Raw genomic sequence first — 23123 nt, forward strand, 5'->3', positions numbered from 1 at the left:
TGCTATCCCTCTGTTCACCCCTGCTTTGGCTCTGGGCCCACACACCTACAGTATCTAGATTTTACTACTATGAGGAGCAGCTCTCCGCTCAGTCTCGAGTGTCAGGTGTCCCGTCTGATCCTACCTTATCCAAGAGAGTCATGGTTTTGGCCCAAGTGTGTCAGTGGCTCAGTGGCTGTTTGAGGCCGTGCACTGGCTAAGCTGATTACCAAACCGTCTATTTCTGCTGTCAGTGGAGCGATCTTTCATTGGCTTAGCCAGTGAACTGTGAAGTTACATCACTCAAGGTTAATGAATCCCTGGAACTCTGCAGACAGGTTAGCAGGTCTGTTATGTTGCAAATTAAAGTGGAAATGAGGAAATTTTTTGATGATCTGTACACTGTACTTCCTGTGACACGTGATGAAAAACTACCCAAAAAGCATAAATATGATCATATATGTTCTGTTAATATTAAAGCCAATATTACCTCTCAACTGCTGGCTAAACTGGGTGCACGTCGCAGCTCTGTCAATGGCGTGATGTGACATATCTTGTGAGATAGACCAAGGTGACAGTATACAAGACTTTTCCTTTTAATGCCTATCAATCTGTTCAATCTGCCCCAACAGCAAAGTTTGGATCCTATTGATGAGGTGGCTGCACTGATTGCTGCTACTGTGCACGACGTGGACCACCCGGGGCGCACCAATAGTTTCCTGTGCAACGCAGGAAGCGAGCTGGCCATCCTCTACAATGACACGGCTGTACTAGAGAGCCACCACGCAGCACTGGCCTTCCAGATCACCACAAGAGATGATAAGTGCAACATCTTCAAAAACATTGAGAGGTAGGTGATTTACTACACAAGCATTGGGTTGACTCACCAAAAAAATAAAGTTGCCATTTTCTGTACATGCTTTGGCTGTTCATAGGTCATCGATCACAAAACTAAACTTAGCCCTTCTCCTAAACTGTTGAAGTCAAGTGGGTGTAGAAATATGTCGCTACATGTCTTAGATTACCTGTCAATTCAAAGACATCGTTTTCACGTGCCTCCACCTTGAACAAAAAATCCAAAAACTGAAAAAAATTCTGGATATATTGAAGTCATAGGGGTCCGTTTACAAACTCTCACACAACTCCTGTGTATATATATTTACAAGTCTCATTTTTCCAGTTGAATGCTCAGTACTTCCCAAACACATACATTTACTATTCAAAACACTTCCACATCAACGTCCTCACACAAGGACAAGTCGCGCATGTGCGCTGTTTATGCAAAGGTGTTTTTATATGGTAATGTTCTTGGCAATAATGCATGTGTTTGAGAAGTTCTGAGCATACGACTGGACAAATGAGATTCTGATCATACTGCATGATTTATGTGAGAGTTTGTGTGTTTTAATTTAATTTTCCTGTTAAATTTGATCCTCTGTGATGTCAATACTTCAAAAATACAGTGTGTTTTTTACAAACTTGACACATTTGTAAGTCACTTGTGGTCCATTAGGAGTGGACCCAGGACCCACCTTTGGACTATGACCCACCAGTTGGGAACCACTGGTGTAAATGTCACAGTGACAATAAATATATCTGAAATAACAGCAGTATCAGTGTAATAATAATTAAGTGATTGACAAATAATGAAATCATTTGATAACAATATGATAATCCTCATTATATATGATTGAGAAAAGTCACATTTTATTTATTGAAATTCTTATAAAGTGTTTGTGATACAGACGTCACCTGAAGTATCATAAGTGGACAAGCTAAGTCTGCATATGTGCCGATGAAAGCAATACTATGTGTGTGTTGACAGCGGCGGGGTTGTAATTTGATTTGAGTTCCAAAGCAGAATAGCTCACATGTGCTGGTCCCCTCAGAGGGGGAAGGTGAACAAAGCATCCATTCATCGCCACTGTCACTGCAGTCAGAAGGGGAAAACTGTTCACACGGTTTTCCATGCTATTTACCACACTGTCATCTCTCTTGCTCTGTGTCTCTCCTTCCCCCCTCCTTCATCTGATTCTGTCCGTCTCTCTCTCTAGGAATGAATATCGAACACTACGACAGGCCATCGTTGACATGGTGCTCGCAACTGAGATGACCAAACACTTTGAACATGTCAACAAATTTGTCAACAGCATCAATAAGCCACTGGCTGCTCTGGAGGAGAATGGGGTGAGAATTAAAAAAAAATGCTTTCAAATGTTTTTATATTTCATATCTGAGTAGAAATAGTACTTCTAATTTTAGCATTTATTCTAATAGATCAGTGTTGTGTGGCAGAGCAGGAAGGACACACAGGAGCACTCAGACACTAGATAAACACAGCTATTGTAATTTCATTCTGTCACACACTGTCGCAGAATCGTACTCGGTCCAACAGTATGCAAGCAACAATAGTTTAAAGAGCCTGAGAGATGATGATACTGGTTCGGGGGGACTTGTGGCCTGTTGTTCCCTGGGCTCAGATATCTTTGTGGGGAGAGAATTTTACAACTTGGTACCATTTTTCTCGTCTGTGTGTGGAATGCTCAACACAGACATTTAAAAGTTGTCTTGCCCTTTAAAGGCAGGGATGATCCAAGTAATTGATTCAATGCTGATTTTTCTCTGACTTGTCACACTGAGTGTAACTGCTGTAAGAATTTGTTAGTTTGTACAGATTAAACATTTAAAGCTGGGGTCGGCATAAATGTGGAAAAGGCAAAAAGATGGCAGAATTTGAAAATAAACCCCCTCTCTGTCCTATGTCCCTCCCACCTGATGACCACAGGCATATGCACGCACTTCAGCAATCCAGTGTTTGCCATACATTGATTTATTTAATCTTATTTCACTGTAGAGCTGCACACAGCTCATCCACTCAGCCCCTCCTTTCCCTGCTCTCTCTGTATCAGACCACAAGTGAAACAAGAATTGGCAAGCCAGCCACCCAACCATCCCTCCGCCTCGCTCCCTGCCACTGTAGACTGCCTCTCAGGGAGGAGAGCAGGAAGCAGCTTGGGAGACGGACCTTTAGTCGGCTCAAATTTGGCCAGCAAAAAAACCCCAGCGCTGGGTGTCACAGTGGGTTGGTGGCAAGCAGCAGCACCAGGTCCAACCTGTTAGCTGATCTGGCGGGGAGTCTGGGCTGTCTGGTCCCCTGGAGCTGGGGTTTGTGCTGGTTGGATTCAAGTTGCTGTGGCTGCTGACTGGGGGTCTCTCCCTGGAGCTGCTGCCTGCTCTCCTCCTGTTGAGGTGGTCGGTAGCAGCGGGGAGTTGGGATGTAATTTGAGGCTCTAGAGTACATTAGCTACATAAACATTACCACGAAGCCGCAGCCGTGAGTCTTCAGCGCTAGTTTGCAAAAGGCTAAAGCACTTTCTCTCCATCTCTGAAACAGTGTCCACATTTTATTTCATTTATTGCCAGACTCTCTTTTGATAAGTCCGTCTTCCTTTCTTGGGTTACTTTGCAGTGTAGGCAGTTGTTGCCAGTGCTGGAATAGCAACTTTCTCTCTCTCTTCACCATAGCATCAGGCTTTCACTGAAGGGACGTGCACACAAATCTACATTTGTAGAACAGCAAATAGGAACGTCCTCTCTCTGAAATGACCTGCGATTGGCCAAAGTCTACCGTCACGACCTAGATTATCTAAAGCCTGAAAACAGAGCCAAAAGGAGGTGCAGTTTTCTCTCAGACCACTTGAATTACAATATGCTCAAATCTTATTACTGGATTTTTGCCCAGTGACGCCAAAATTAAGCTGCCTACCCCACCTTTAAGTGTTTGATATAAATTGTAATGGAGTTTAAGTTTACGCGATAAAAAAAGCCTTTTGGTCTTTGTACGGTTCAGCGTACTTTCATTCAGTTAACCTCGAGACTCAAATAAAACAGAGACCTCACTCATCTCGGCTCGGCAGAATAGACCTTCTGTACTTCTGCTTAACATCATTGTCAGTGAATTCAATCTTGAAACATACAGCGGGTCTGCAAATCATGTGACTGTACGAACCAGGCCGTACTCTTTAACATGTAAGTGCTGCAGGAGCTCATAATGAGCACGCTCTGAATACAGACTCGCCCTCTCCATAAAGGAAACTAAAACCTTCATCAGCTGCCAGAGCCATATTTCATCTCCCTGGTTTGGTTTATGTACAGACAGTTATTTTTAAAGTTGTTCAGCTGCTGTGTGTGCTATAAGGAGCTGGCTATAGCCACTAATACGTAGAACTTAAGTTGTCTTTGTGCTAATGGGTCTGCTTCTGTTTTATTTTTTTGTTTGTATTTGTTGTTGTTTTTTTAGGGAAACAATGATGAGGAATCTGTCAAAAGCGTTCTGACATCCCCCGAGAATCGCATCCTTGTCAAGCGGATGCTGATTAAGTGTGCAGACATCTCCAATCCATGCAGGCCTCAGGAGCTCTGTATAGAATGGGCCGGACGCATCTCCGAGGAGTATTTTGCACAGGTAATTAGAGAGAAATAACAACACAGCGTTGATGGTGTGGGGAGATAAATCCAGCAGGGAGCAGCTGCACTGTGATTTTTTTTTTTGTAATTTATGTATTTACTGCGCGTGATGATCACATGTGCTGTCGTCTCTGTTACAGACGGACGAGGAGAAGAGACAAGGTCTACCAGTGGTTATGCCTGTGTTTGACAGAAACACTTGTAGCATCCCAAAGTCCCAGATTTCCTTTATAGACTACTTCATTACGGACATGTTTGATGCATGGGATGGTAAGACTGCACAGCATGATGCAAACACCAGAGATAGATACACTGCTATAAATCTGCATAATTAGATAATAGGATTAAAGCAGGGTTTATATATCTGTGTTGAATCAACACTGTACCTAGGCTCTGCATAGATGCGAACTGGTCCAGCCACGGGGACCAAATTTCTCCGTAGTCATTAGTTCAAGGTCAAGTAGCTGTCCATGAGTCACTTACTCTACAGCCGGAAACGGTACTTCAAAATTAGAGCTCTGTGCCAGAAATTCACTGTACTTCAAAATAAAATGTGTTTTTACAAACATGACACATTTGCGAGTCATTTGCGTTCCATTCAGATTGGACACAAGAACCACTTTTGTACTGCGACCCACCAGTTGGAAACCATTGGCCTTAAGGTTTACCTCCCCAAAATGTAACTACACATTGTGGCGACACAGACCTCCTGTTTATTGTTGTAAGCTGAAAACCATTTCCCTCAGTGGAAACAAAGCTTTTATTTACTTTTATTTCAGGGATAAGAAATAATAAATTGTTAAGACAATAGAGCCCACATAAAAATAGCATTTTAAATCCTGTGTGTGATTTATCCTGGCCTTGTATGAGTATAGGAAAGTCAGCTAACTGCTAGGCTAATTTATGCAAAAGGAAATGTCTTAAGCTAATGCTAATAACATTAGCCTGCTGTATTTGTGGGAAAAACGTGTCTAGCAGGAGACGATTGTTTTATCTGTGATCTTTGTGAGATGTGATGGAGCTACATTTTGTACTTTAGTTCAATATGATGATGTTTTATATGTGTTTTAGCGTGTTAGTTAAGTCAACCAAACTTAAATGCACTTCACAGAAACTTAACACAGTGGCATAGAAACGCTAACTAGCATTTTGGAGGTGTAATTGCAGAGCAATCCGGACACTCCCCCACACACTAGTGTAAATGCTCCTACGTCACAGGCCTTTTCACGTCAGCTGCTGTAGACCCCTACATGCTTGGCACACAGGAGAAATTTCAGTTCTGCAACCTCGCCACTAGATGTCACTAAATCCTACACACCAGACCTTTAAGAAGACAATTGAGTATAATGTTTAGAAGTCTTTTAAAGAAATGAGAAAACTTGTGTGAAGTGTTATGATTGCACTGATTCGATACACCAGCCCGGCATCAGTGTGGATACTGATCTTGTCAAGCTGATCTGTTATCGACCAGGATGTGACCAAGCCACATGAGATACAGTTTCTTTGTCAGTGTCATTATAAAATATATTAAATTATAAATGACTGTGGGCCACCAACAGCCACAGCAGTGTGTCTTACCTAACATAAAAATTAATCCAATACCAGTGAAGAATACAGATTTTTAATTTGGGAGAACTGGGAATGTGTGCTTGGTACTGGCAGACATCCTGAGTTGAGGTTTAAGAGAGAAAAAATCACAAAAAAAGTCTTACAAAAAATATGAATAAGATAGTGGTGTTGATTTGAAAAACACATCACACCATCATTAAAACCAAACTGGCAAATCTGATTTTGAGATCCATCTTCCTTTGTTGTCTCTCCAGCTTTTGCAGACCTCCCGAATCTTATGCAGCACTTGGACAACAACTTCAAGTACTGGAAAGGCCTGGATGAGAGGAAGCTACACAGCCTGCGACCGCCTCCAGAGTAGGTGCTGCAGTGTTGGGCCCTGGGACTCTGCAGCCCGGGGCAGCCCTCCTCTCTCCTGCTGGGGCGTCTCTCTCCCTGCCAGCCCAGCCAGCCAAAGGGCCTCCTCGCCTTCACTCTCCTGCTTCTGTAGCACGCCGAGCGTCCACATGTCCGTCCATACAGAAACCACAGAAGGACTTCCTGACGGGCAGTTGCTGCAGCAATATTGCTGGCTTTACAACCCTGTCAGACGAGAACTGTGACAAACAGATGTGGACACACAGCATCCTTATGAACTTCTCGTGCCTCTCGGGCATTCGCAGTGTAGCTGGTCAAGTGACACGACTGAGAGAGGGTCCTTACAGGCCTCCTGGCAAAGCATCCGTCCCCTAATTACTACGTGGGCAATCCTGTCTGCCTGTGAAGTTGCTGTTTGACTAAAAACTGTTTGTTTACTGAAGGAGCGAGCGACACTGGAGGAGTGGGTGGAAGTGTGGCCTGCATATGAAGGTGTCAGGCCATATAATCATCTCTGACCTCCATCCATGTGCTCGCAGCAAGGCAGGACTGCTCCTTCTGCCCCTGGAGGCCACACCATGAAAGAACACTCCACTGCTTTTTTTTTTTTTTTTTTTTTTTTTTTTTTTTGTCGGCAATATTTTCATGTGTCCTTCAGAAACACATCCAAGTTGACACATTGCTGTCATAACAGAACAGACATGTGGGAGGGGATGCTTTCTTTTTGGGTCAGGGAGTGGATCTTTACTTTAGGCCACTGCTGAGAGTCAAACACCTCAACATCATGATCATAGGTAACTAATTACAGATGATTTGGTATGTTAATTTTTTCCTAGATGTTCCATATTTTCTATATTAAGATTAATAAATGAATTAGTTGATAAATAAGAACAAATTTCAACAAGAGAGAGAAAAGCCAAAGCTGATGAAGACAAATACTACTATAGCTCTCAAAAAAATTCACAATTATTATTCATATGAAGCATTACCATATTAAACATTTTTATTTTCTTATCAAAAGTACAGTACCAGTTTGAATGAACACTTTTGTATTGCACTGTAAACAATATTAGAAATGTCTACGTCTCAGTGATTTGTCCAGGGATGGGATGTTGCATTGTAGAATAAGCTGTTATTGTTGATCATCAGGAGTTTGAGTGTGTGCGTGCGTGTTGTGTGTGTGTGTGTGTGTGTGTGTGTGTGTGTGTGTGTGTGTGTGTGTGTGTGTGTGTGTGTACATGTGGGTGTGTTTGGGTGGTAGGTGTGGGCGCGTGGGTGTATTCATTGTTGCAACAGTCCCTTACTCTTGGTTTAATGCTGTAAACCGCTTGACATTTGACAACAGCAGAAATATGTGAAAACATTTTGGACTTGAAAATTTTTTCTCCCAGAAATTTTTGTATCTGGTTTATCCTACTGAAAAGACTGCCTTATTTTATACAATATTTATACAGTACATCCCACTGTGCAACTGCAACGGACATCTGGAGTTTTTATTATAACATAGTCAGAAGGTTATGTTCAAGTAAATCTCAATATTTTTATAGACAATGAATTTTACACTGGATTTGCAGCAAATGAGATCAACCATTCTAGCTATCTGAGTACCTGTGAATCGGATGGTCACACAGAGCATGTATACAGAGAACTAAATGGTTACGAAGGATGTGGATCGCAGAGTTGTCTATCACTGTCTTTAAGCAGTCTCCTAGAGGCCAGCTTGCATTGATTTTTGATCAAACGTCATTCTATTTTGGCCACTTGTCCAACATCCTTATGCACAGCCCCAGGGAACAGCTTTTTGTTCAAGGCTGGTTTCAGATTAGGATACTAATATATGTTAAAGATTGTTGCTTATTAAGAAATATTTCCTCTTTAAACAGTATATAAATGCCATAACAGCTAAGCAAATGATGGTTAATAAGACGCATTGACCACGGTTATCTTTGTTTCTCTCTTATGACAGAATTGTACACTCAATCAGGGGATTTGTTTGTTCCTTCTGATTCACATCTTGGTCTGAAGGCACGGAGAAAAAAAATTTAGAAACTATTCAATGAAAAATAAAATAATGTCAATTATAAGTTTGCCGTCTATTTCCTGATTCAGCATCTTTCTTCTCGTCTTTTTTTCTCTCATTCTCTAGCCTACAATATTGCCTTATTAATTTATTTAAAGGAGCAGTGTGTTGGGTTTGGTGCCATCTAGTGGTGAGGATTGCGACCACAACCAGCTAAAACTTCTCCCATGTGCCAAATGTGAACTTCCAGTTATAATTCCTTCTTTGTTTGGGAGGTTTGTACCAGGAGCTGAATTATCTGCAGAGGTCTCTTTCGATCCGAAACAAATAGACCCATTGATTTAAATCAGTAAAAACACTGAATAAAGCAGTTTCACATTTAAAAAATGTTTTTCTGATGCTCTTGTTGCAGATGGGTCGCTATAAACAAAAACAAAAAGGGCCTCCCATGTCTAGATCACTTTGTTGACACATCTATCCACTGCAGCCTCTTCTTTTAAAGGTTTTGTGATACTAAAGACGTCGTTCAACCGCCAAATTCTTTCCTGGAGAGTCAATAATTCACATTATAAATATATTAGAATGTTGTCAATAAATCAAATAGACTAAAAACTTGAACAAGGTGAACTCTGAACTGTGAGTCTGCCGGAGCTGGCTGGAGAAAGTACTGGAAAACTGGAAACACATGCTGGAACTGATCCAAGTGGACGTGTGATGCACTGGTGGAATGTAAGTTCATTTACTGAAGTACTGTACTACAGTTTTGAAGAACTTGACCTATGTAGGCCCATTTCCATTTTATGTTACTTTAACATCCACTCCACTACATTGTGAAGGCACATACTGAAGGCCTAAATAATTGACACATTTTAAAGAAAATAATGAGGATGATAATTTAAAAAGGTAATGCATGGGGACAGAAATGAGTCAGTCTTAAACTTCATTTTCCAATTATGCATGTTTATAATGTCAGTTTACACATTGAATCTTTTTTTACTTCCTTTATATGGTCATCATATAATGATACAAAAGCATGGAAGAAGAAAATCAATAGCGAGAAGAACAAAGGGTACATATATACTTAAAATTTGATTTGTCTTTTAAGTGTTTTCAAAGTCACAGTTTCAGTTCATGGTTGAGGTGGTGAATTATTGGGTTTCCTTTCAGACCATTTGCATTTAAGGATGAAAAACTTACCATATAAAATGAGAAGATTTAAAATAGAAACATGACCTCTATCAGATCACTTTTGCCACGATAAAAAATAAGTTACACATAACGTCAAAAAAATTTCAACATCTATCCAGAACAATTTTACATAAACACATTCATAAAATAGATAAATTACAGAACACACAGGAATTAGAAAAATATTTCCTGTATTTATGTAAATGGTTTGTTTTATAGATTAAGTGTATAATTTAAAAATACACCTCACCAACCTTATTGTTAACAAAATGTTTGTTATATTAGGACACGATTAATTGTTAATTAATATTCTCAAATTCCAATATTGTTTGCAGCAAAAAAAGTTGCAGGGCAGAGTATTATATTTCTAAAAAATAAATAAATACATTTACACATTTTTCATCGTTTATGTTTCACGTTGGACTCGTCCACTCTCACAGACGCTCCCATGTTACGTAACATAAAAACAGCTCGTCAGACTTTGCGACAAGTCGTCAGAAGAAATCGCCGGAGCGAGCAGACTGATGGCTCCCGTCGTCCAGCGTCGGCTGTATTAGAAACTGTTTTAATTTTACTGCAGATTTAGTGGAGTGGTGCTATGTCTTCGGGAATGACTGGGCAAACACCGTGAGTTCATATTTACTTTGTTTTCTTAATTAAATACATTTGATAACTTGAGTAATACGAGCTAACACCACACTGCATATTTGCGCCGATCGGTTAGTTAGCCAGCTAAGCTAACGCTAGCCGCCGTATTTGCCAGTGTAATCAACCAGCTAGCATACTCTGTTGTGGCCTGCTAACGAACGTTAGCTTGCGGGCTATCAACTGCGCGCGTAAAAAGTTATGAGAATTGTTGAAAACTGCATTCCTCTACGTTTTAGATAAATGTATTAATATCAGGAAAGCCCAAAAATACGACTGTAAGTTACGTTACTTGCTAAGTTGGCTAGCTCAGCATTAGCTTTAGTATCAGTTAACGTTAGCTAACTTTGGCTGTTGTTAGCTTAGCTGACAATTAACAGTTACGAAATCGCAACGCCTCTGGCAGTTGGCACAAAATAAATATGATTTTGTTAACTTAATCAGAAAGACAGGTCGTTTATCCACAAAAATATATTTAAAGCGCCACCATTTAACTTTTAAGCGACGTCAGTACACGTTTGGTTGCCACAAAACGCTATCAATAAACATTACATAAGTGTGTACTATTACCCCTTGTATATAAACGTGTAAAACTTTGTCTAAATAAATGGTGCATAACAGAGAAAGAAAGTTAAAACGTGTCTCCGTCTTCAATTTCCACAACTCAATTATCTAACTAGCATTACTACCACCAAAAGTATCTAGGCAAAGACACTGAAGTGGCCATTTTAATCTCCTAATTGTTTCAGCTCTCATCTAAGATTCACCAAATTAAATATTTATGAGCTCATTACTTGACACTTCACTATTATACTGTTAGTTTACTTTTCATATACTTTTACTGACTGTTATCCAACTGTTTACACTTTTCAGTATATATTTATACTCGTCATTGTGTATATATATGTACTACATTCAGTTAATACATTTGCAATGACTGTAAAATGTTGAAGGGTGCCTGAAACGTGATTGCCAGCGACTGCTTCTCTGTAATTGTTATATACATGATAGATAATATCAACTTGAAATGGAAAGTCCATTATCTGTTGATGTTTTGCTTTTACGTAGTTTCTTGTTAAAATGGTGCAGTAAACGTGCTTTAAAGTATGCTTATTTAATTGTCTGTTTGATGTTGTTGTCTTTTATTCTTAAGGTGCCTATCCAGCCGATGGGATAAGCCAGCCCCATCTAAACAGAGTGTAGATGTAAAGCAGCAGAGGAGTAGTGAAAATGCTGCCCAGTCTGTCTCATTATCAGGAAGCGTCAACACTGCTGGTTCAAACAGCACAGTCTCCCAGCCACCACAAACAGGAGAAAAGCCAGCACCTCAGGGAGGAGTTGAAATGGCTGCGGCCATGGCTGCTAAAATAAATGCCATGTTAATGGCAAAAGGAAAGCTCTTGACTCCTCCACCTTTACTTGCAAAGGTGTGTATGATGGAAATAGTTGTTGAAAATAACTGCATAACATTTCTTGTTTATGGCATCCTGAGAGGGCTTATAGTTTCATTGTCACCCCACATTTCTTTTAGACCCCTCCAAGCGTGCCTGTGCCAGCCACTACAGAAGAAATGGTAGTAACAGAGGTCGACATAAACGATGTACCGCTTAATTGCAGGGACCTTCTTACTAAAGGCAAAACACAGGAGGAGGTAAGTGAAAAGTGACTGTGGTAGTTTGTCGGTGAAGATTCTCAGTCATCCAGGTCATGGTAATTGCACGTGCTATATCGTAGGCAACTGGACTTGTTTGCGATTCTTGAAGACGTTTCGCCTCTCATCCAAGAAGCTTCTTCAGTTCTAAATGACTGGTACAAAGTTGCAGGCTTTAAACCCTGTGTGGGAGGGAACCCTTGCAGAGTTGTAGGGGTCACATGTGAGCTCTTAGTTGGAGCACAAGTTGGGAGTTATCAGGACACTGAATCATCGGCCTGAAAATGTGCCCACTAGGACAGAGGGGAAGGTGAAGGAACAGAAACACATCAGTAAAGCACTTCAAACCTGTGGCTGTCCCAGATGGGCCTTTGCTAAAACCTCAAAAACACCCAGAGCAGACAGAGAGGAAGAGACACAAAACGTAACAACATTGCCATTCCTCATGTCGCAAGACTGTCTGAGAAACTCAGGAGGATTTTCAACAAACACCACATGCCTGTGCACTTTAAACCCAGTAACACACTGAGACAGAAACTTGTCCACCCCAGGGACAAACACCCAGGCATAAGTAGAGTAATGTAGTTTATGCAGTTCAGTGCAGCCATGAATGCACAGATTTATAAATTGGGGAAACAAAACAACCACTCCACAAGCGCATGGCACAGCACAGGAGAGCCAGCTCCTCAGGTCAAGACTCAGCTGTCCACCTACATCTACAGGAGAAGGGACACTCCTTTGACGACAGCAATGTGCACATCTTGGCCAGGGAGGAAAGATGGTTTGAAAGAGGAGTAAAAGAAGCCATCTACATCAAGCTGGAACTACCATCGTTAAACAGAGGGGGTGGCTTACGACACCACTTATCACCCACCTATAATGCAGTCTTGGGAACCCTCCCCAGACGACTTCACACCTGGTCCCTCCTGACCCTAACGACTCACATGGTGGCCAGGTGGGTCAATGACTCACATTGTGACCTTAACGACTCTGAAACTAAGAGCTCACATGTGACCCCTACAACTCTGCAAGGGTTCCCTCCCACACAGGGTTTAAAGCCTGCAACTTTGTGTCAGTCATTTAGAACTGAAGAAGCTTCTTGGATGAGAGGCGAAACGTCTTCAAGAAACGCAAGCAAGTCCAGTTGCCTACGATATAGCGCTTATGATGACAGTGGTAGTGTTGCATTTGAAACACCACATTGGTTAAAATAAATGGGAGATGTGAGAAGAAAAAGGTTAAGAAAGGTTTTTAACAACTTTGAATAAACATCTTCTCTATAAATCCCTCTAATGTCAAACTTCCTTTTACCTTTTTCAGATCCGACAGTTTAGTGGAGCAGTCGTCTCAACGAAAGGTCATTACATGTCTGATGCTGAAAAGGGAAAAGCAGGGTATGTACAAAGACCAGAGATGTCCTGATCAAGTTTTTTTGCCCATATACACATCCACATCCTTTACTACTGCCCAATCTGATACTTTTATTTAACCAAATCATGTCCAGTAATCATCAGGGTTCAACGCTAAGGTTTTTTTTTTTTCACTTGCCCGGTCGGGCAAGTTGGTCAGAGATCTACTTGCCCGAAGTCAGTTTTTACTTGCCCTATAAAAATTGTTTAATTTAAGCGGCTATCAAATAACAAAGACTGCAGTTATTTTTATGTTATGTAATCTTTATTCACACTGTATTTATTAATTAAAACAACATATGTCATGTATTGTAGCTTAATTCCTACACAAAAATGACAGTGTCAGGGCTTAAAGTGAAAAATTTGTCAATCGTTCTCCGTCTATAATTTTGCGCCCTACTTGAGCCATGCCCACTTCTATTTATTTTTCACCCCTCTCTCCAGTTCTGCTGTATTAACACCGGGTTTAATATATTATGTTTCCATCTCTCTGCCCTGCTCTACTCTACCAGTAGACTACCACATCCACCTGTTGCACAAAACGCACACAGCAGTGTTTCCCCTAGGATGGAGTTGTAGCAGCGGAGGTGAAGCACACGCATGAAAAATAATTTTCACATGCGTGATTTTTTTTTGTATGCTTGCAAAGCACAGCCTGCTGGGATGTTTCTATGTATCTACTGGCACCAGAAGGGCTCTTTAGGACTAAGTACACACAGTACATTGTGCACAGTAATGAGCAGGTGAAATGTCTGTCTAGCTTACATATGAGGTGTCTCAAGATTTAGGAACATACAATTTTATTGAATATAATAAAAGTAAAAAGTCACATGACATGCTGCCGTTTTGTGCTATGACCTATTTAAGTGTTGGAAGTTATTATTTACGTGACAACGCCTGAACGCAACACAAGCTCAGCACGAGTGCCGTGCTGCGCTGCTGTGCCAGCAGCTGTTTGTCTGTGCGTAACAGCAGCCTGTTGATGGTTATTTACACACTGTCCATAACAATAACTTTGTCAGCTGACAAACTGCACCGGGCTCGGGGTCAGGTTTGGTCAGGAAAATGCAGCCCGAGCCGCTCTAGTGTGGTCACCTGTGTGTGTGAGGCGGAACTCTGCCGTGCGCGATACAGAGAGCAGAGGAGAATTGTTAACGCGTGACCATGTAGAGACAGAAATGACACGATGACATAACAGCATAAATAGTATATTGTTATGTTATTATATGAAGCCTCCGTCGCACAGAATAATATCAGTGGGGGCTGTGGGCAGGACGTTGTTACACAGCATGTGCCTGTGACTTCAGGCAGAGAGACCGCTGCATCAGAGCAGAAGAGCACGTTTTAAAATACATTTATTTTATCAATTAGTTATTAACTTTTACTATTTTTAGCAACTTGCCCGATCGGGCAAGTGAGTTGTTAGTTTACACGCCCAACCTTGAGTTTTACTTGCCCCGGGCAATCGGACAATTGTTGTTGTTGAGCCCTGATTATGTATCTGACACATTAAGAGTTGTAGCCTACTATTTGGCACACCTTTCATTAGTATTGGCTCTGGATATCTTTAATGAAGACATGGTGTTGTTCCTATCAAAGACATATTCCATACATTAAAGTTTGACATCACTTTTGCAAGTATACTTACTTGATGCCAGATGGTAAGCTAGACAATATGGTGTTTAGTTGTTTTAATGAAATGTCACCATATTAAACAGGAGTGCAATTAAGGCTGAAATGGTAGGGGTTTTTTTAACACAAGGAAACAAGTACCATAACCCCAGCAGTTTAAAATCATGTACAAACAACAAAGTCATAAGTACTCCAGCCAAGGAATAATAAATAATATGGTTGAACGAGAGAGTGACAGAGGCTGTGCTCAGGTTACCAGAAGTTGTCAAGTGGCAGTAAATGTACAGTGTAGGTTACAGTTGGCCCATGAATAAACAATGCAGCTCTTCAAGACCCAAGACGTTCACCGTGTCTTGCTTTCCAGCTAAAAGTAAAGGGAGAGTCACAGTGTGCTGCTCTCGGATTCAGTCCAGAGACAGCACATGTTGATCTGCTTAGCTTGCAAAATGTTCAGTGTCTTTTTCATTTGGCATTAACCTCACTTTAATGCGCTTACTGTAAAAAAAAAAAAAAAAACAAAAAAAAAAAAAAATACTTGAAGGGTAAATAAACACTTCAGGTCACTGTATTGCCCATGAGACACAGCCAGTGCAGACGGGTCATGTTACATGATGACAACTAAACAAAGATTATATGCACTCCTGTAACTTTCACCAGCCAATAAAAGGAAGAACAAAAATGGTGGTGATGATGGTTAGTAGCTCACCCCTGTGGTAGGCATCACATGACTGCGGTATTGCAGTTATTGGCACAGCCCTAAGGGCACCGCCATGGAATAAAAATTAAATCAGTCAGTTACCATATGAAATAAAATTCACTAGTGTTGCCATGATAATGAGAAGATAAGTGAACAGCCGTGTGGAAGAATGTAGAAGTTCTGTGTTGTCCATGACATTTCTGATTGCTTTCTTTCAGACAAAGACCTTTATATTTGCATGTCCAGGGAAAGAACCAAGAGCAGGTCAATAGTAAGTAGCACTTTTTGAAAATCTCCTCAATATGCAGAGTCTGGCATCATCTTCATCTAATGCAATTCACAAATGCCTGTTCTTTATGGCTGATTGTTGACATCTCTGCATCATCAGAGGCTGTGCAGAGGATAAAGGAGATCATCTCCGAGGACGTGTTGAGGGCCTCAGCAGCATCAGGAGGACAACAGGTGCCTGTAATGCCACCGCTCACACTCTACCCTCAGCCTCCTCGCCCCGTTGTCACCCCACCTGTGCCACGGATGCCCACCACCAACTCAGTGCCAGGACATCGGCCGGCAGCTCCTCATTCAGGGGTAAACGGGCATGATGTTTATATTGATATTTATCTGCCTGTAACTAAACAACAAACTCAAAGTAATTAACAAACAAATCTAGAACTGAACATCAAACTAACTGTAAAAATGGAGGCAGCACAGTCATCGGCCACTAGCTTGTAGAAAAAGTCCTATTGGTGCTGCTTCATCGGCCAAACCAATGAATCAGTTGAGCTCTAAAATAAAGCAATAGTCATTTATTTTGATGTGTAACTGTGGCATGTGAAAATTAGTTTATGTGCAAAGTGAAATCAGGATTATGTTTTATACAATTCATAATGTAGCACATGTCTTTTGTGTTGAATATCTATTCTCTGTGACGTCTCATGTCAGAGTCAGGATTTTACAAATGGAGGTTAAGAAAGTGAGGCAAATGAAGACCATGTTGCCTTCACTGATACCCACCTCCTAAATTAAGCAGCAGAGAGAACGTCCCTGGTTGAAAGGGAAAAGCCTTGGATTTCTGCACCTGCTTACAAAGCTGCTCTACATCCTATTCTGACTTATAGATGTCAATAAAGAACCCTAATTATTTATCACATTTTTCCTACATCCACAGAGTTTTGTGCACACAAAGATTTTTGTGGGTCTGGACCACGTGTTGCCCTCGTTCAACGTGAACGAAAAGGTTGAGGGTCCAGGAGGTTCGTACTTGAGTCACATCCAGTCAGAGACAGGGGCTCGAGTCTTTCTCAGGGGAAAAGGTTCTGGCTACATTGAACAAGCATCCAAACGAGAGTCCTTTGAGCCTCTTTATGTCTACATCAGGTATGTTCACTTCAAATGGTCACCTCTTGCTAACTGTTCAGGATTTATGATTGATTGTTATTGATTTATGTTTTCTCACTCTGTGACAACTTGCCACATTTATATACGTTTACAGTGTATTTGTGATGATCCATAATTAATGAACAGATGAATATACTTTTGTTACCTTTCATTAATACAATAGTAACAAATGTTAGTTAGACACAACTTGCATACAGTGTGGCTCTTGTCCAAGTCCCTTTGTCCTTCGACTTGATAAAAGCCAAAATGCTACCATACACTGGCTTTTATGCACGGGGTGCCAGTCAGATTGCATCCATTTACGATTGCTGTCGCTCAGCCATCCTCACCAAAACTCCAGAAGTAGCCTAGCTTAAAATGTGAACATAACACAAATGTTATGTTTCACCATCCAATTGATTCATCCGTAAAGAACATACAGCCTGGTCTTATTAAATTGTCAAAGGTGATCGTAATGTCGAGAATGGGATTTTAAATTTTCGATTATTGAATACTTTGCATGAGCATGTTACAGTCCCGGAGGATTGTTAATGTGCGCCTCCCCCTGTACTGCCTTAATATGCACATTCAGCACATCCAACGCATCAAAACATTGTTTTCTAGTTGGAGCCGCGCCTCATTTTTAAACTGTATGGTTTGACTAAAATGAACAATGACAGCAATATAGTCCACGATGAGCAGCGCTACAATCAACCTGCGTAGTTGTCCCTCCATTGTGTCTTGCTTTGCTCCATTCAGACCAAAGCAAGACAACTGTACATCTGAATATACCCTGAATCAGCCGTCTACGTGCCCTGCTGCATATAAATGATAAAACCTCTTTCTTTTTGCTCTCTGTTTCATCATATTTAACACATGACCATCTGTGTGTCACAGCCACCCAAATGCAGCTGGTTTGGAGTCGGCGAAGAAACTCACTGAGAGTCTGCTGGAAACTGTAAGTTCATGATATTGTCACCACAAATAAAGTTGTCTAAGTTTAGTTGTATTATATGAGTCTGATGGGAGGTTTAAGAAGGTGAAACTATTAAAGCATATAGTTTTCACTGATACCCACCTCCTAAAGTGAAAGTGGTAGCGTGAACCACCTGATCTCCAGAGATAGGTCTTGAGTGCTCTGCACCTACCCACAATGCAACTCAGCTGTTGAAAATACGTCAGCACAGCCTTTGTGAATTGTTTTGTAGCTCCTTACATAGTTTTGGTTTTCTTTGACTCTCCAGGTGAGAGCTGAAAGTACCCGTATGATGTCGATGTACACAGCCACAGGCTCAACACAACGTGAGTACTCTTTTATGTCTTGTAACTAATCCCACAGGGTGACCAAATATCAGCCACTAGCTGCCTGCATTCTTCTTGTGGTAATTGATCGTCCCTTGACGTCTTTAGTGACTCAACAATAGGATGAAATAGTACGTCACACTTGTCAAAACACCGTTAATGATTCATGTGATATGTGCTATTAACCCCACGTTCTATACTTTCATTTCAGCATACCCAGCACATGGATTTCCACCTAATAGCAATTACTCTAGCCAGGGGTCCTGGTATAACTACCCAGCAAATGGGTATGCTGGCGGCTATCCAGCGTACTCAGGAGCCAGTGGTTATTGGAGTAATGCAAATGGTCCCCCAAGTCATTCTAACATGTCGACAAACCCTCCATCTTCTCAGGAAATGGTTCAGTATCCGGTGTGTCCTAGGAAACCGCATCCCTATCTCGTCCAGGTAATTACCAAAGATTAAGGCTGCCACTAATCATTGTGTTCTACATTCATGTATTTTTCATTATGTTGATTGATGTAACTTGTAAAAATTTTATGATATAAAGCATGAAAAACAGGTAAAATATTTTAAATTATATTATTTTATTGCCATTGCTTTGTCAGTCATTTAATAGACTGACCACTTACTGCGTTTAAATCTGCACACACATGCCACGATCTTCATAAAATGTCATGTTAAAAGCTTCTGAGCTCATAGTCTGTGTAATAATCTATATCATTAAGTTGTCAGGACAGTGTCAAGGGAGTTTAGCTTTTTTGTGTTGGTTTTGCTCTTCTTTAGGAACCTGGTAGCAGTGAGACAGTGGAGCCTGAAGGATCTTTAAACACCCCCGCTGACCCAGGAAGTCCCAAACGTCATTTCCAGGAGGGGGCTAAAGAAGAAGAGGTTAGCTCAGGAGTACTACCTGTACATGTCACTGAAAGATAACTGTCTTTTTTTAATAGTTGACCTGTTGAAGTTACTACTGGCAGATTCACTGTCTAGTCTTCACCATTCATAGAAAATGAAGTAGTTTCAAGCATCACTGCAAAAACCATGAAATTACACACCATTATATCCCATGAAATGATGGTATGAAAAGTGTGTCAGTTTGTTCATCCTACGTGCATGCTGTTACTGTAGCGACTTGTTGAGTAGTAGGTCACGCAAATGTTATTTAAAGATCAAATGACCATCCCTAATACAAATGGGCATTAAACAAAGCCGAGCAGTGTATTTTCACCGCAGACTGCATCAGTGCTGGTCTGAAAATGGATATACAACGCTGACCATTTGGAAACTCCCGGCATTAACTATCAACCCTGAAAGCTCTGTGAAATTCATATCTTTGTCTGTCATGAGACATATCTGTGAAGATTTAAATTAAAACCATTACAATTGTGGCAATTAAATTTAGTGTAGTGACTTTTCACCCTTTAAAATAATTTGAAATGTGTATTTTGAAGTTAAAAAGTATAAATATGAGCAGTACTTCTCATCTTAAATATTTTGTACTTTTCTTCTCAGCCCACCAGCAGATCTCCAGAGCCTGCTGCTCATGAAGAAGCTGCACCTCCTGCCTCCAGTGTTGGAGAAGAAAAAGTTGTAGAAAGGTCTGTTAATAGATCTAATTTCCTTTGTGTGTTATTGTTCGTAAAGCTTGTGTGGTGTGGATATTGATGTTTTTCTCTCTTCAGGATTCTGATGCCTCCACCACCACCTGTCTTTGTGGTTCCTGCCCCTGTTGCACGCAAAAGGCCGAGAGACATGGAGACAGAAGATCCAGTCAGTGTGCCTGGCAGCGCCGCGTCGATGGGTATGCCTTTCTTTCTCCAAATATTCTGAAAGCCCAAGTACTCAGACAACAGCGTTGCCAGATGGGAAATATTTAACTATGGTGCCAGAAGCTTAAAATGATTGGATTTTGAGAAACAAAAATCGTACGCAAGTCATCTTCACGAAAACAAGTATTTTAAAACTCCCTGACATGCCTACAAATTTTCCCACATCAATTTTTTTAAAGCAAGCTGATGTAGCTATGAGGCGTGAACGGGAGTATGAGTCCCAAAGTCTGACTGTTTTTGCAATAGCCCACTTACAAAATTAAATAAAAGACGGCACAATTGGAAACCTTTTTCATATTCTGCAGGAAACAGCCATGGTCACAAGCTAAAGTAACTGAATAATTGGGCTTACTGGTGCATTCAAAAATACCCCAGTTAAACTGAGCATACCTTAGTGAGAAAGTTCAAGCTCCTAAACAACAACCGTGGTCACGAGTCATGCTCATCAGAGCCTACACCAAGCATGATTGGCTTGAAAGAGGTCACGAAGGACTGCATAAACACAGACGCAGTATCCATATTTTGCTGTCCTGTTCATGTTGGTAAATTAATTAAAATTAGAGAGCACAGACTAAAATCAAGTACTAATTGTAAGTGTCATATAATAGAGCTGCCCCCAAATTATCAGCTGGGTAAAGCCCCTTAAAATTTAATATGACACATGGTGACACTCTATCGTACAGGGGGCAAAATTATCGTAGAAATACGATAACTGTACATCTGGCAACGCTGCTCAGACATGTCTGTTGCATGAAATGGCATCTCCCCCCCATGGAGGAATGGGGGAGGAGTGGAGACCTGTGTGACTCCCTCCACTGGTAGAAACCACTAACATGCTCTTCTTGTATATGTTTTTTGTCTTTCCCTTGTTTTCTCTCTCAACATGTGTCCCTGGACCTGCCTGTAATGGATGTGTGCTCTGCTGCCGTTTCATTTGATATCTTCCCTCCCCTGGCTGCGGATCAAACGAACTCAAAACCACCGCTAACATGGGGCTCCGCAATGGGTTTCCTTTTTGTTTTCTCTCGCTTTGTCTCTCCCCCCTCTCTTTCTCATGTCCCCCCACCTTCTTTCTACTTTTCTCTGTCTCTATATTTTTATTGTGCCCTTGCAGGTGTTGAAGAGGAGGTGTGCGAGAAGAAGTCTAAAGTGGACGAAGATGCATCGGGGCTAGTGCCCTATGGAGGAGACTCCTCCGATGAAGAAGAGGAGAGGACACGCAGCAGTAAGACAGATAACTCATAACCCCTGCCCTGCCCCATCCCCACTGTCCAGGACACCCTCAGACCCAAAGTCTGCATTCACAATATTGACACGGTTCTCAAACTCCATCAAAGGAAAAATCCACCCTCGCATTTTCATACACTGTTTTAGGACCATACCAGTGTTTTGCCACGTGTTACTCCATTTACTACAAAAGATTTATCTGCTATTGCTGACCATTTTCTGTGCAACTCCCCTTTCCATTCAAGCAGTCATGGTTTTCCATTCATCTGTCTACTTAGACACTTGAAATTTGTGGTTCCACTTTATGTACTGACATCCATTTGAGGACTTAAAAGACAGCTGACACTGTCGATTTGACAATCTTAATATAGCAGTAATGTAAAGAACAGATGATTTGTAGTAAACGGGCTGAACTTATAAAAAAAAAAACCTGGTATGGTCTTTGAATTATCACCAGTTTCTGATGTTTGTTGCTCCCCTGGACTCCTAAGGAAGAAAGGTTTTTATTTTCTCGTCCTGGCTTAGGTTTGTTTGTGCATTTGTTTGAGTTTTTTAATTTTTCTTCGAGTACCTGTCACCCATCACACAGTGGGTGTAAATCTGTTGGGCTTATTTTAATTTATGCCCACCTATATAGCAGCTGTAAATATAGAAATATAGACGGCCCGCCAACTACTTCATTGTCATTGCATGTTTGTAGCCACATAACTTAAAATGGAGCACATCTTGTGGTTTCATGCTCATTGGGGCATTTTGAGGGTATGGTTTCAGAACATACAAGTCTTTCCTCCCTTGTGTTATTGCTGTTTTCATAGAAGCCTTTCTTTTCTTTACTCTAAGGCGCTGTCTGCACGTATATGGATCATTTTTGAAATGGATATTTTCCCTCTCCATTTAAAAAAAACTGTCCACACAATCTCTGTTTTATAAAATAACTTTGCACACACTAGAATGCAAAAACAACTCCAGACGTTCACTGCTGTTGGCTGTTTCACACATTCTCCACTCGTTGCAAAGGTTTTAAAAACTACAGGCTAATGTTGCCTGTTTTAAAAAAAAAAAAAACTTCTATAAAGAGGTGAAGGAGCTCACTAAAAGATTCGAGTGATGCTCTGGACATGCTAAAGTATTCCTTCTAGTCCTCATGAACAATAATCCCACTCAAAATTATCCCGCCATCTGCCATTTCGCCTGGGCCTGATCCAAAACCAGTGGTTCCCAACTGGTCCGGCCACGGCATCCAGATTTCTCCTTAGTCATTAGTTCAAGGTCAGTGTCATACTGGCGTTTGGCCATGCTGTCGAACTAGTTTGCTGTCTCTGTCAAGTAGCTGTCTGTTAATCATTCCCTGTACAGCAAGAAACAGCACTTCAAAGTAAAGCCTCTGTGCTGGAAATTCACTGTACATCAAAATAAAGTGTGTTTTATACAAATTTGAAACATTTACGAGTCACTCGCGGTCCATTCAGAATGGACCTGTGACCTACTTTTGGACCAGGACTCACCAGTTAGGAACCACTGATTAAAACCATGGACACTGGACTAAACATTTGGCGCAGCAGTACTAAGTTTTAAATGTAAAGTTATCATGAGACAAAACAAAGTGGTAGCCCACTGTTGTTGTTATGGGTTCTGGCTCACGCTCATTACACAAAGTAACAAAAGGCATGTGCAAATTGAGGAGAAGACCTCAATGTTTCTTAAACACTCAGTTTTACACGTCCACGTGGATACACGGTTACGTGTTTCAAAAAAGCTGCTTTTAAAAATCTCA

The 23123-nt window shown here is 41.0% G+C and overlaps 2 protein-coding genes across 3 annotated transcripts in view; both read left to right on the forward strand.

Annotated features, from left to right (window-relative positions):
* Positions 1 to 8450, forward strand: part of pde8a (phosphodiesterase 8A) — a 67807-nt gene extending 59357 nt beyond the window's left edge. For both annotated transcript variants that reach the window (XM_033626349.2, XM_078174425.1), the window contains exons 18-22: positions 612 to 829; positions 2034 to 2166; positions 4280 to 4444; positions 4587 to 4716; positions 6270 to 8450. In XM_033626349.2, coding sequence (XP_033482240.1) covers positions 612 to 829; positions 2034 to 2166; positions 4280 to 4444; positions 4587 to 4716; positions 6270 to 6376 — 753 coding nt within the window. In that variant the 3' untranslated portion in view covers positions 6377 to 8450. The remainder of the gene's footprint in view (positions 1 to 611; positions 830 to 2033; positions 2167 to 4279; positions 4445 to 4586; positions 4717 to 6269) is intronic.
* Positions 8451 to 10069: 1619 nt separating this feature from the next.
* LOC117256631 (KH homology domain-containing protein 4-like) lies at positions 10070 to 21778 on the forward strand. Its single transcript, XM_033626164.2, has 14 exons — positions 10070 to 10207; positions 11379 to 11652; positions 11757 to 11876; positions 13197 to 13270; positions 15833 to 15885; positions 16003 to 16202; positions 16783 to 16991; positions 17889 to 17949; positions 18236 to 18293; positions 18505 to 18740; positions 19080 to 19184; positions 19806 to 19891; positions 19976 to 20094; positions 21237 to 21778. The coding sequence occupies exons 1-14, from the start codon at positions 10179 to 10181 to the stop codon at positions 21365 to 21367; spliced, it is 1755 nt and encodes a 584-aa protein (XP_033482055.1). The 5' UTR covers positions 10070 to 10178; the 3' UTR covers positions 21368 to 21778.
* Positions 21779 to 23123: the final 1345 nt, after the last annotated feature.

This window comes from Epinephelus lanceolatus, chromosome 2 (assembly GCF_041903045.1).
Source record: "Epinephelus lanceolatus isolate andai-2023 chromosome 2, ASM4190304v1, whole genome shotgun sequence".
NCBI lineage: Eukaryota > Metazoa > Chordata > Actinopteri > Perciformes > Serranidae > Epinephelus > Epinephelus lanceolatus.

Bases quoted from the DNA above. Each gene is read 5' to 3' on its own strand.
- LOC117256631 (XM_033626164.2), top strand. From the start codon at position 10,179: ATGTCTTCGGGAATGACTGGGCAAACACC. The intron at 15,886-16,002 runs GTAAGTAGCACT...CTGCATCATCAG, and splicing joins GAACCAAGAGCAGGTCAATA to AGGCTGTGCAGAGGATAAAG. The intron at 19,185-19,805 runs GTTAGCTCAGGA...TTTTCTTCTCAG, and splicing joins AGGGGGCTAAAGAAGAAGAG to CCCACCAGCAGATCTCCAGA.